This window comes from Cupressus sempervirens, chromosome 5 (genome assembly GCF_028749045.1).
Source record: "Cupressus sempervirens isolate cs-2001-9-10 chromosome 5, ASM2874904v1, whole genome shotgun sequence".
Lineage (NCBI taxonomy): Eukaryota > Viridiplantae > Streptophyta > Pinopsida > Cupressales > Cupressaceae > Cupressus > Cupressus sempervirens.
In genome coordinates, this window is record NC_143122.1 from 665,554,006 (window position 1) to 665,567,284 (window position 13,279).

General features: G+C 32.0%; 1 protein-coding gene across 1 annotated transcript; it reads left to right on the forward strand.

The window, feature by feature from the left end:
- Positions 1-6,521: 6,521 nt before the first annotated feature.
- Positions 6,522-7,959, forward strand: LOC149557672 (putative aquaporin TIP-type). The gene is made up of 3 exons (XM_089832258.1): positions 6,522-6,721; positions 6,806-7,056; positions 7,375-7,959. Exons 1-3 carry the CDS (start codon positions 6,592-6,594, stop codon positions 7,744-7,746), a joined length of 753 nt encoding a protein of 250 aa, XP_089688384.1. The 5' UTR covers positions 6,522-6,591; the 3' UTR covers positions 7,747-7,959.
- The last annotated feature ends 5,320 nt before the right edge of the window (positions 7,960-13,279 follow it).

The following is a 13,279-nucleotide window of genomic DNA, read 5'->3' on the forward strand; positions in this document are numbered from 1 at the left end:
CAAAGGGGGTCAGATCCCTAAAGAGGTTGCCTAGGTAACTCTTTGTAATTAGTGCTAATAAGTGATAACATGGTCATTAATGGGATTTAAAATGAATAAACAAGATGTCAGTTTGATACCTCGCCCATGCCTTGAGTGCTAGTATAGACTAGGATGAGAGTAGAGAGGGTGCATGGTTGTGACCTTGCTTCATCAGTATGCCTTGTCTGTATGAAAGGATATTGCTGCCACATAGAGTCACTAAGGGGATAAGGTCTTGAGGGATTGCTAGGGTAACCTTAGGGTTGACTCATGTGATGACACTTTCCCATATATATATTAGGTTTCTTATGTTTCTTTGTTACCTCTGAGATTATATGTTACTTGTGTACTTGGTACCTTTGAGATAGATTTCTATTAGGATTCCTTTACCTAGATTCTTGTTATCACTTTTGGATTGTTATCCATTTGGGACTTGAGATTATCTCCTCAACATAGTGGGAGTGGGCCATTTAGGTTCCACAAGGTTGGGTGGTAGTGTTTCTTATACCATTGAGATCCGATAGCTACATGTTGATGCCAAATGTACCTTGTGCAGTTGTTCTATTCTTCTTAGCTTGTGATTATGTTATATGGTCATATTATGGTATCTTGTACTTCGATTGTTTGATATTCTATGAGATGTTGTACCTTATCATAATGTGTATTATTTTAGCATTTCATACCTTGTGACTTGTATAGAGGATGATTATGCATTATGGTTATGCCATGTGGCATCTTATGTAATTGTGTATTCTTTCATGTGATTTCATATTTATGTTTATTCTATGACATGGACTTGGTTTACTTATCATATTTAATATTATTAAAACTTATGTGTGTGATTCAACATTATGGAACCCTTGAGAGATGTAACTATTATTGTATTTCTTATGTATATATGTGAGTTATTTATTTTGATATGTTATCTCTTGATTGTTTTAAATCATTAAAAAAATGTTTAGCAAACTTAGTGATATTATAGGTTATTTTCTCTTGGGTTTCCTAGTGGGGCATTACATCTAGTATAAGAGCACAATTTTCTACATTGGGAGCTCCAGGTATATTGGAATGCCACTAGATGACAACTATCAACTTAAAAAAAACTTGAACAACTATACGTATCTATTACAACTTCAACAACTTGTACTTTAGGCTCAAATACTTAAACATAGAAAAAGGAAAACTTGAATAACTCTTGGTTTGGATTTCAAAACATGTTTTCTTATGATTATGTGTTAAGGTAGTATGCCTTTGTTGATTTTGTAGGAAAAATTTTGTTCTTGCTTGGATGTTGTAAAAGGATGGTGTTCGAGACTAGATCAACTGTGAGGGGTTGTAGCTCAGGCCAAGGTAGAGGTTGTACACAAGGAAAAGATATTAGCTTGCATGTGACTAGTCATGATAGTCTTATTCAAGAAGAGAACAGGGAGGAGAGCAGTGAAGAGTAGCATGCTGACTCTAAGGAAGTTGATATTTGGCAGCTACTGAAGATTATTTTAGAGTGCCTACCTAACTAGGAGAGGGTTGAGCAAGGAGAGTTGCATCATTTCGAGAATGATGAGAGACATAGATATAGGAGTCCTAGGAGAAGTCATACAGGGGATAGGCTAGAGGCTATCAAAGCCAATCAGATGAAAGACTTTCTGAGAGTCAATCTTAAAGCTTTTACAAGAATTGGTACTAGGTATGATGCAAATAATTGATTGATTGTACTGGATAAATATTTTGCGATGCAAGACTTTGACACAAATATTGAAGCAAGGTATGACATTGCCCACCTTGAGATCTTTGTAGCAACTTGGTGGAAAATTGAGGAGAAGAAGTTGGGTCTAGATATGAAGAACATCACATAGAAGTTATTTCTGGAACACTTTTTTGAGTGATTCTTACCTAAGGAGTGGAATCAGTAGAAAGCACATGAGTTTCATATTCTAAGACATTATACCCTGACTATGGTAGAGTATTAGAGGAAGTTCTTTGAGCTCATGCCCTACATGAGGATCAGTGATAGTTCGCCACTTATGGTACAACGCTTGATATAGGGACTGAATAACCATTTCATTGGGGGTGTGAAGGTATTCCATCCTAAGACCCTTAAGGAAGCGGTTTGTCAAGCCATACTTGTTGAGAAAAATGTCACTTTAGAACATGGTGGTTTTGTGGGTGCACCTACTAGTGGACATGCACCATCAAGGTCCAGGGGCACACAAAATGGAGGAGATGAAATAATTTCATCTATGAAGAGGCAAATTTTGAAAACCATAAGTGTCTTCTAGAAACAATTGAAAAACTTAATAGTGAAGACCAAATTCAATATGATAATGATAATAAGTTTCAAATACTTTATTTTTCCTCATAGAATATGGATTCAATCTTTCAATTAATACTTGTCTAATGTTTATATTAGGATTTGAATTACAAAATTACACATACATTTCATGTTGCATTATGTCCAACTAATATTTTGTATGATGTTCATTTTCATTAGTTTTGATCTTATGTATGATGATATCTCTATTATTTAATGAAGGATATATATTATCATTCCAATATAATGTAATCAAACTCCTGATTTCCTCCTCAAAATGATTAGAATGAGGATCTCTACACATACATTCCCAATTTTTTTCCAAGGTGGTGTCATAAAAAGAATCTCCTCTTAACATATCATGATATTATTTTCTTGTTGAACCTAATCTTAGGTGAAATTGAATATATTTGTCTATTTTAAGGTATAATGTTACCTACAATGGATGTCAAGATAACTCTTGTTGTATGGCCTTATGTTTAGTTTGATATTAATTACCTACAAAGCTCAAACATTTCCTAAGATTTTCAATAATATCATTTTGCATGTCATAAATTATTCTCTTTTCTAATTTTGTGTCTATATCCAATAATCTTGATGACTCTCGAAACTTTTTTTGTGTAACCATAATTGGAAGAAATTGGGCTTGTTCAAGTGTTTAAAGATTAACAAATTTATCCATTATCTCCCTTTCTCTATTGTTCATTGAACTCTTCTTAAATAGACTTAAAGGTTAAACATCAACAAATAATATCAATTTCTTTACATCTATTGTAAGTAAATGATATAGTTTTCTACAATGATAATCTAATCACTTTATATTCATTAACAAATGGCTCACGTCATTGAACAATGTTAATTTCTTATGTGAAATGTTACTGGTAGTGGAATGGGTGTTGAATGTGGGCAATACAAGGAAGGGTAGTTTAATTGGAAAGATATATGTTTCTTTTCCTTACTACCTGACAATTGATTATTTTCTTTAAACTAGTGCAATTGTTTCACCAAGATATTTTATTTATGCATATGTATGAAATCCATGGTTTATGCTTATTTCTCCCTGCAACATCCATGTTTAGTATTTACTTAGGTGTATGTGCATGGTACATTAGTCACATGGTTGCGCCAAATCCATTTGGTTCAACCATCTTGAGTTTCTAGGTTCCTCGGATAGGGTCAAGAAGTTCTTCATGTTAGGAAGCTAACCACTCCATGGTTGGGCAATAAAGTGCCTGGGCCACACTCTTGTCTCAAGATAGTAGATGGACTATAATCTATGGGCTTCAAATATAGAAGCTTGTAGATGGAATTCTAGTTCAATGACATCTCCCTTTCAATTATGTTGTAAATATTGTAACTAATTGTGTATTCAAGATGTTCAATGTGTAGATCGACATCTTATGTATAAACTCAATCATCAAAATGTACTATAACACGTTATTGTAATCAATGTATCGACAAGTTGGTCGACTTCCTATAGTTTTTGAGTACTTGTTATTATGAAATCGTGATATTTTTATGTCAACAGTGGTCAACATTATTTACATTGAGTTGTTTCGAGATATGATCGAATTGTATGCTTATTGTCTTATTAGATTTAATGGAATGATTATTATGTTTTTGACATATTATACATATGAACTTGACTTTTCAAGCAACTCTTTAAACATTTATTATTAGGAAAATCCCCTCTTTACAAGAGTTAAGCTATGAAAAAAATTAGAAAATAATATCCATTGTAAGTTGGAAAAAATCAACCAACCATAAACCCATACACATTGTTTAATGCAACATATTGTATTGTTGAAGGCACAATCAATGTGGTGTTGCCTTAGTTAAAAGAGAGGACAACTTGATTAAAATGTTACAGAGCATGATCAGTACAAATCAATATGAACCTATATTATTTCCATATGAGAATTAATGCTCGATAACAAACGATCCACATATTTGATTTTTATTATAATTTTTTTTAAGCGATTCTAAAATATCTTTAAAGAAACTTGCTGAGTAATATGTTAAATATACTACTGTGAGAATCTCTCCCTCGGATCATTGAACTATGCATAGAATATTCGCATTAATGACATTAAAATTCATTTAATTACAATAAACAAAATAAAGAACAAAAATAATATGAGCACTGAAAAGACTCGTCGTACCTAATCCATATCTCGAATCCAAGATAATGACGGACACAAAATATGTCGAATGGGCAACAACTTTGTGATAGGAATGAATAAATATGTGAGTTATAAAAGACTAAACGCCGACCATCACTAACCGCCAAAGAGTTAATGCCCAAGGGATAAAGGAATATCCGTCCTTCAAATTCTATGCCTTGATTATTCAATGGGTCCCACTGAATGGGAAGGGTCCAACCTCTTCCATTGTGACATGGAGGCAAATTAATCATAGTTTAATAACATGAAATGTTTACTTAATGATATCAATATGGTATAAAATAATAAAAATAAGATTTGAATAGTGTAGTATATAAGGAATAGTTTAGAAGGTATAATAGTTGTAAGAAGGTTTTTTAAATAGGGTAGCAAGTTAAGTGGACTTTATTTTGAAGGAAATTTAATTATTAAACATGTTGGAGTAATCATGGGACATGTAACCTTTTGGAAGGTGGCCCGATGTTTTCTTATTATGAGCATTTGATGTAATCATAAGTAAGTATTACATTCATTCTCATAGAGAAATTGGTTTCTATCAATAATGTAACATGGGTCATAGAGTCCTACCTATCAATTGCATAATATCACTTTACTATATACTTTTGGATCATAAGATGAGCCATCACTATACAATCAAAATTTAAACTATATGTATGGATTTTAATTTAGACTTTATTGAAATCCAAATTTATTTGGTCTCTTTCCTATGTTTAACAAGAAGGGAAAGGCACTTTTATAGTCCACAATACCAATGATGTGTTCTTGGGTCTACATAAGGTGACAACACTATGAAACTAAAATGTTATACTAAATAGTTTTCAAATGAATTCATTAGAATTGAGTCTTGTTGAGTATAAGGTCATAAGATATAAGGTTAGAACACACCTAAACAAACTCAATAGAATAGAATAAGTACACCCAATCTTTAACTCTTAACTTAAAATCTTTTATTAGCTTTTCATATTCAATTTTATTTTTTTAAAGCAATTTAAGTTTAATCAAATACATTAAATTTTTGCAAATGATAATAGTTGGAGCATGACATTTATTGATTCATATGTGTTAAGACTTATTTGGCGTCAAGGAATCACATTATATAATCTGTCATAATAGAGAGGTGGAAGCCAAAACCTTACACAACTTATCCAAAACATACGCAATTGATCTTGGTGATGTTGATACAAAACAAACCCTCGTGATGGATGAAAGAAAGAAAGATTTTTAACATTCACAAGACTAGACAAATTAAAAACCAAGAAAATCATTCTTAATTTATTTTCGGGATCTTTTCAATGTTGGATCTCCTATTATTAATTTTGATCATGCTCTAGTTGATCTTTTCTTCTTTGAATAATCGATGCATGTTGCCCATTTTTGTACAAAGTACATATATCCTCATTAATCATACATTCCATGATGACTTATGGTTTCATTTCTACGACCTACTCAATACATAATACATAGACTCTTTCTACACAAATCTCTTATAGTCATAACCATATTCACTTACATAAGTAATCATAAAGATGTTGATGTCAAATAAATCTTAAACTATTGATTCTAATAATGAATTGCAAACTATGACCCAAAACATTAATCTAAAGCAAATCTCACACAATTGATCCTAATCATGAATTGCAAAAATTTGATCTAAAATATTAACCCAAAACAAATTTCACACCATTTAAATCTAAATATTTGGTCTGAATCATTAACCCAACACAATTAATCTTATTGATAGATCAAATCCAAAACATCAACCTAAAACAAATCTCACATAATTGATCATAGAGAACGAATTGGCAATATGGTCACAACCCAAAACAAATCTTACACTATAAATATAAATTTAATATAAAACCAACCCTCCATTGATTAAAATTATCGCTCATAAGCCCATCACTGAAATTAATTATATATTTCCTTTTGTTGTATTACAACCGGCCTTGCTGGACGGTGCCAGCGTGGACGTTAACGCTTATCTATTCCCTTATAAAAATGGCTTCAATCCCTCCACCTCTGCAGTAAGACTGAGCTCATACTTGCATAACATTTCTTCTAATTTTTTTCTGTCCAACAATGCCGATCGAAATAGCATTCGGCGCCTTCGACGATGCATTCAGCGTCAAATCCATCAAGGCTTACCTCGCAGAGTTTATTTCCACCCTGCTTTTCGTCTTCGCCGGCGTTGGATCCGCCGTGGCATACGGTCTGGTGTTCTACTCTCTCTGTGGCGACTTTCCATTGGTGCTTTCGGATCTCTGGTTTTAACTCTTGAATTTGATTGGTGCAGATAAGCTGACGTCAGACGCGTCGTTGGACCCAGCTGGACTGGTCGCGGTGGCTGTGTGCCACGCGTTCGCTCTGTTCGTGGCGGTTTCCATTGCGGCCAATATTTCCGGCGGCCACGTCAACCCTGCGGTAACCTTCGGCCTGGCTCTCGGCGGCCAGATCACCATTCTCCGGGGATTATTTTACTGGGTTGCTCAGCTCGGCGGCGCTATCGTTGCCTGCCTTCTCCTCAAATTCGTCACCGGTGGCTTGGTAAGTAGTTTCTCACGCTCGTGGACCGTACTCTATCCCTCCTCTCTTTTTCAAGAAATTAGCAAATCTTTAGAATAAAATTGGGATGTGATTTTTTTGTTATCAATATTAGGGATTAAATAGAATTTTTGTTGTTATGAGATAGCAAGAAAAGAGAACTTACTCTCCACTACCTTGTCTTTCTCTTATTTCAATTTTTTATTAGAAATGTTGGTAATAAAAAAAGACACTATCAAATTTGAAAAAATCGATTTTTAATAGTCAATGAAGTTTTGAACTTGAAAATTCCATGATTTAACCCTGTTTTTTTCATTGCAGTCTATCCCGACACACAGTGTGGCCGCCAGCATGAGCAGCATTGAAGGAGTAGTGATGGAGATTATAATCACATTCGCCTTAGTTTACACAGTCTACGCAACTGCTGCTGACCCCAAGAAGGGAAATGTCGGAATTGTGGCTCCCATTGCAATTGGGTTTATTGTTGGCGCCAATATTCTGGCGGCGGGTCCATTTTCCGGCGGTTCCATGAATCCGGCGCGCTCATTCGGCCCTGCCGTTGTGAGCGGCGATTTTACCGAGAATTGGATCTACTGGGTGGGCCCTCTCGTCGGCGGCGGCCTCGCAGGCCTCGTTTATGGAGGCCTCTTTATTGACAGCCACGAACACGTTCCCGTTCCTCAGGATTTCTAACCGAACAGCTTATGAATTGGGTTTCTTTATTCTTCAGAAATAAAAGGAAAAGACTGATTGTTAAAACTTGCAGCTTTCATTTGTCGGGCTCTGATTTTTTCTGTGAAGTGTTGTCTGGATTTTCTGTAGGAAAATCAGATGATGTCATGATCTGTGTAAGGATTTTAATTGTTTAATGATTGTTAAATACAATTCAGCTTTGTGTTTGTCTTAGTTTGTTAGATTTCGAATGCCAATTGAATGGAAAGTGGAACCGTTTATGTTAGCTTGACAGAAGGTTTTGATCTGGAAAGCAGAAAAAGTGGTCTGTTACAGAATCCGGATGCTTTGTGTGTGTCATTATTATTATTGTTTGATGAAGTCAAATTGCCTTAACTGATTTAATGCATTAATTGTCGTGATGGCCAAATGCAAATGTTGATATTTTTGTTACATTATATCGGCTAGTGGAAAATCCTGTTGATTTTGACTATCTAGCTACAGTATTTTTTTTAATAGAGAATTAATGGAACATACGCGGGATATATATAACCTTTCAATTTATGGTGGGCCACAATCAGTTTTGCAGTGGTTGGCTGAAGATGAAATTAGCTAGCAACATCGAAATATAGCTGGCATTGGTATATCAGTTAAGAAAACCCTTTGTATCCCATCTTTTATCCATATTTGAACTTATGGTAAACTAATTATTAATAGAATTAACTATCATGATTTAAAAATTAGAACTTGTATTAAAAGAAAGTGCCATGGTTGCATGGATGGCAATATACAGAAGAAAAATAAAGAAAGTGAATTTTGAATTTTAGTAGGCAAACTTTAATATGTTCATTTTGGAGTATGAATATTACAAAGTGAAAAGAACATTGAAACTTGAAATCGTCAAATTTCAAGTGTCATGAATGCTTAGCATTAAATTTAAAAGCAATGTGTAGTTAAGTATTATGTAACTACAATGTTAACTCCATCTTTAGAACAACTTAACCTTGTTGAGAACTATTTTTTAGTAATTTGCAATTTGAGTGTACATATTCAACAAGGTTTGAATTTGTGCCTTTCTTCAAAATCTGCAAAAATTCCTTCACATGCCTTGTTTTAATGTCCTCAATTTGCATACTTGTCCACCAAAATATTTCCATTGTGTTGTTATGGTACCCTACTCCAAAGTAATGATTTGAACGATTTTGACAAAAGTTTTTGAAGTTAGTTTTGTTCCTATCAATTGCATTTTTTCATAAGTCTATGAAGCTTAACCAACAAGCAAAATTGTTAATTTTAAAAATAAAATAAAAATTTAAAAATGTAAAACAAGTTTAGTAAATTTATTTCAAATGAAAATATATTTTATCATAAAATAACAAGTTTAATAAATTCATTTCTAATTAGAAATTATTTTATCATAAAATAACAAGTTCTACATAGTGACTTAGTACTCTATTTCAAATTTAATAAATTTATTATAGTACATAAAATATTTTATTTATAGAACATAATTTTTTTTTATATATATGATATTGTTAATTGTAAAGTATAATTAATTTAAATATTATTTGTAAATATGATTACTATTATTTCTATACATAATATCTATAGATTGATTATAATTATTTATTGTAATCAATAATTATTATTTGTTTGAATTCAAGTAGAATGGAACCTAAGACATATAAGAGACTCACAAATTATCATTGTCGTGTAACTCTTGTCTTTATAAGTATTGATGTATAGTATATATTATATTAGTTTTTGTAATAGTACTATATATATATATATATTTATTTATTTATTTATTTATTTATTTATTTATATTTATTGGTATATATTGTATATTATATTAGTTTTTATAATAGTACCATATATATCATATGCTACTATTATATTAGAAATAAATTATAATATCAATATAATAATATTTTTATTTTAACAATATTTCTTAAAAGCTTATATAGTATAAGTAATATTATTTTTTAACATTTTATTGAAGTGCAAAAACTACATTGTGAAAAATATAATATTAAAAGTATAAAAAGTTAAAATAACTTTAAACATTGATAAATCACATTCCAATTAATCAAAAAATAACTCTTAAAAGTCAAATAGATTCAACAAATTTGGCCAATATAAAGTCAAATAGATTCATCCAATCAAATCATACAAAAATATTTTCTCCAAAATCTTACATCTATATTATGCAATGCATTATAAAAAATAAAAAATATTAATTCTTATTGATAAAAATGAAGAACTTTAATATTAGTTAAAATGAATGATCCATTAAATGTTTATTTTGTACTAAATAAGGAAATATTAAAAGAAAGCATGGGTTAATTTTTAAATTTTTTTAAGGATCCTAGTACCTCTAAATTTTTAATTACAACTTAATCACATTGAAAATGATGTCAAAATTTACACTAGAATAAACAATAAACACTAATCATATTTAATATTGTGTTATATAATTACCACCATTTTTAAACAAGAAATAAATAACAATAATTCCTCAATTTTTGTATCTAATTATATTTTAACATTTCTAATTAAATAAATTTATCTTTAATTTTCTTACATTAAATAATAAATAATATCTCATCAGTCAAACAACTATACTTTCTTGTAATTGTTGGGATTATATGTGTTGCTCACATTGCATAATATTGTTTATATGTATTATTTATTTTGTTATATAATGTTGCACTTAAGAGCACCTAGATGGATGTGCAACATGGAGAGATTCTTATGGAATATTCTTGATGAGTTGTATTGTAACATTGTGATAATATATGATATAATTATTTAATATTGGGGAAAATAAGTTAAATACCAAATATTAAATGTGGGTCAATGAGGGTTTGGTAGCACATGGTTTATGTAATACCACTTGGTGGTTTTGTGGGAGCTTGCTACTATAAAAGTAATTAGAAGCGTAGTTGTAGAAAAAATACAAAAAAAAAAAGAGTAAAGTCGAGGAAGACAAGACAAGATAGGTTAGACAAGAGAGCATTTGTTAAGGTTGGAAGCATGACATGGGATGTGTGGATTCATGCTTGTTAACATGGATTGCTTGATTTTTGCTATAGCTTTGAAGGTTTCCATGGTTGTATTACAATGATTTTTTTGTTAAATAATACATGGTGATGGGTGTTTTTGGAAATTGGGTTTTTTCCCTCAATGAGAGTTTCCCAAGGTATATCTTTGTTGAAAATGTAAGAGGGGTAACTAAGAGGGGAGAGGTAAATCAATTACCACAAAAACAAATCCCAGTCCCTTAAAATGTCAGTACAAAACAAAACAAAACTCGGCTGCAACTGAAATACTATTGTAACTTGATTAGCACTAAAACACTTGGTTAACACAGTAACTTGATTTACACTAAGAATGATTGTCACTCAGTAAACACTAGATTAATACTGAATATATGCATTGTTACTTTGCTAACACTGAACATGCATATCTTATGATATTAAGTGTGATTAACCTTAATTAACTTGGTTGCAGAATCATAAAAAAAATAACATGAACATGAGAGACACCAGGATTTAACGTGGAAACCCAATTTGGTAAAAAATACCAATTTCAACTAGTTACTATTTTTTACTTTTCTGAAGTGAGCCCTATTAGGAGCCAACCTTATTAAAGGTTACAAAATACATTGTTAGGTGTGACCCTATTAAAGGATTTAGTTCACCCTGTTAGGAGTGGCCTTGTTAGACATCTTTAGACACTTCAATCTAGAAATGCAACCTTTTTAGAGGATTTGAAAAATAGTTTTTAAGCTAACTCTGTTAGGAGATTTGATTCACTGCTACAATTATTAAAGAGTAACAATGATATGACCTAATTGTTGATGCAATTGTGTTTGTTGATTTCAAATCTTTGTTATTTCTTGAATACTTGGTCCTTCTTGATTAGAATGTTCTTTGCAGCTCGATGAATTCGAATACTCTAATATCCTTCCAATTTGCTTCCTTGATTTATCTTTTCATTCCCATGCTTCTTCTACTATTCAATCCTCAACTTCACCTTATACTTATATGTTTTACCTTGTCAAGTCAGCTTGAATACAATTTCAAATAAATTAAATTCATCTCATGAGTTGGCTAGAATTAACTAACAAAACTAATACAGGAAAATCCTTCATTAGTCAACCTAACTCGGTCAACACTAACTCATAAATGAATTTCCTTTAGATTTCCTTTGGTAACAAGTGACCTCAGTTAACACTTGTTCCATGCCAACTTTTCTTTGGTAATCAAGTGAGCTCAGTAGACATTGTCTTCCTGCAAACTCTCTTTGGTAACTGAGTGAGCTCGATTAACATTGACTGTAAGCTTGGTTAATATTGAAACACTTGTCTTAAATTGGAACTTTATTTGACTCTCAAGTGAGCTCAACATACACTAATTGCTTAGTATATACTTGACATTTGTGTAATATCAAAGACAACATACAATTGAATGATTGTATCCAACAATCTCCTTCTTTAGCATTGATGGTAACACAACATGTTATGATACATAGAAGTTTCAGAGAAAAATAGAAGTAAGGATAATATCCTTAGTTTCATTCTAATTCTCATCCATAAGAACTCCCTCTATCGGTGCGAACTCCCTCTATCATTAATCTCTGATTGTAATGATTGCAATAGAAAACTCTCCCTCTTTGATATCAACTCTGAAAAAATTTCTGATATGAAAAATTCTCTCTTTGACATCTTAGACATTCACAAAAATTTCTCTGATAAATGACAAAAAACTCTCCCTCTTTGACATCTTATGCCAAAGACAACAATCAATGTAGTTTCCATGTCCTAGTGTACGGATTCATATGCAATCTTCTCTGACAATACTACATCAACTTGTATGATTTTCAACATGCTTGGTTGATGCATCACAAAAATCTAATTAGTGAGCTTCAGATAGGGGAGTGACCCCTAGCTTACCTCTTAGATACAAAAATGCATTCTTAGGCAATGGCTTGGTGAATTATGTCTACAATATGTTCTTTTGTATTCACATTTTCCAATCTCACATATTTTTCTTGCACCAATTCTCTCAAGAAATGATATTTTATTGCGATGTGCTTGGTCTTGGTATGCATCATTGGATTCTTGGATATGTTGATTGCACTTGTGTTATCATAGAAGATAACAATTGGGTCCTTGATCTCCTCCTTCATACCTGAAAATAGTTGCTTGAACCATGCCATGTTGGAACAATTGACTATTGTAACAACATATTCTACTTCTATTGTAGACAAAGATATACAAATCTACTTCTTGCTTGTCCAAGATACTATCCTCTTTCCAAGAAAGAATGTTGCACCACTAGTGCTCTTCCTGTCATACACACTTCCTGCCCAATCTGCATCAGTGAATGCTTCAATTCAAAGTTTCTTCCTTTCTTATACCACAAACCATAATCTCTAGTACCTTTCAGATACCTCATGATTCTTTTGATTGCCATCATATGATTTTCTTTAGGATTAGCAGAGAATCTAGCCACCATACTAACTGCTAATGCTATATCAGATCTTTGGT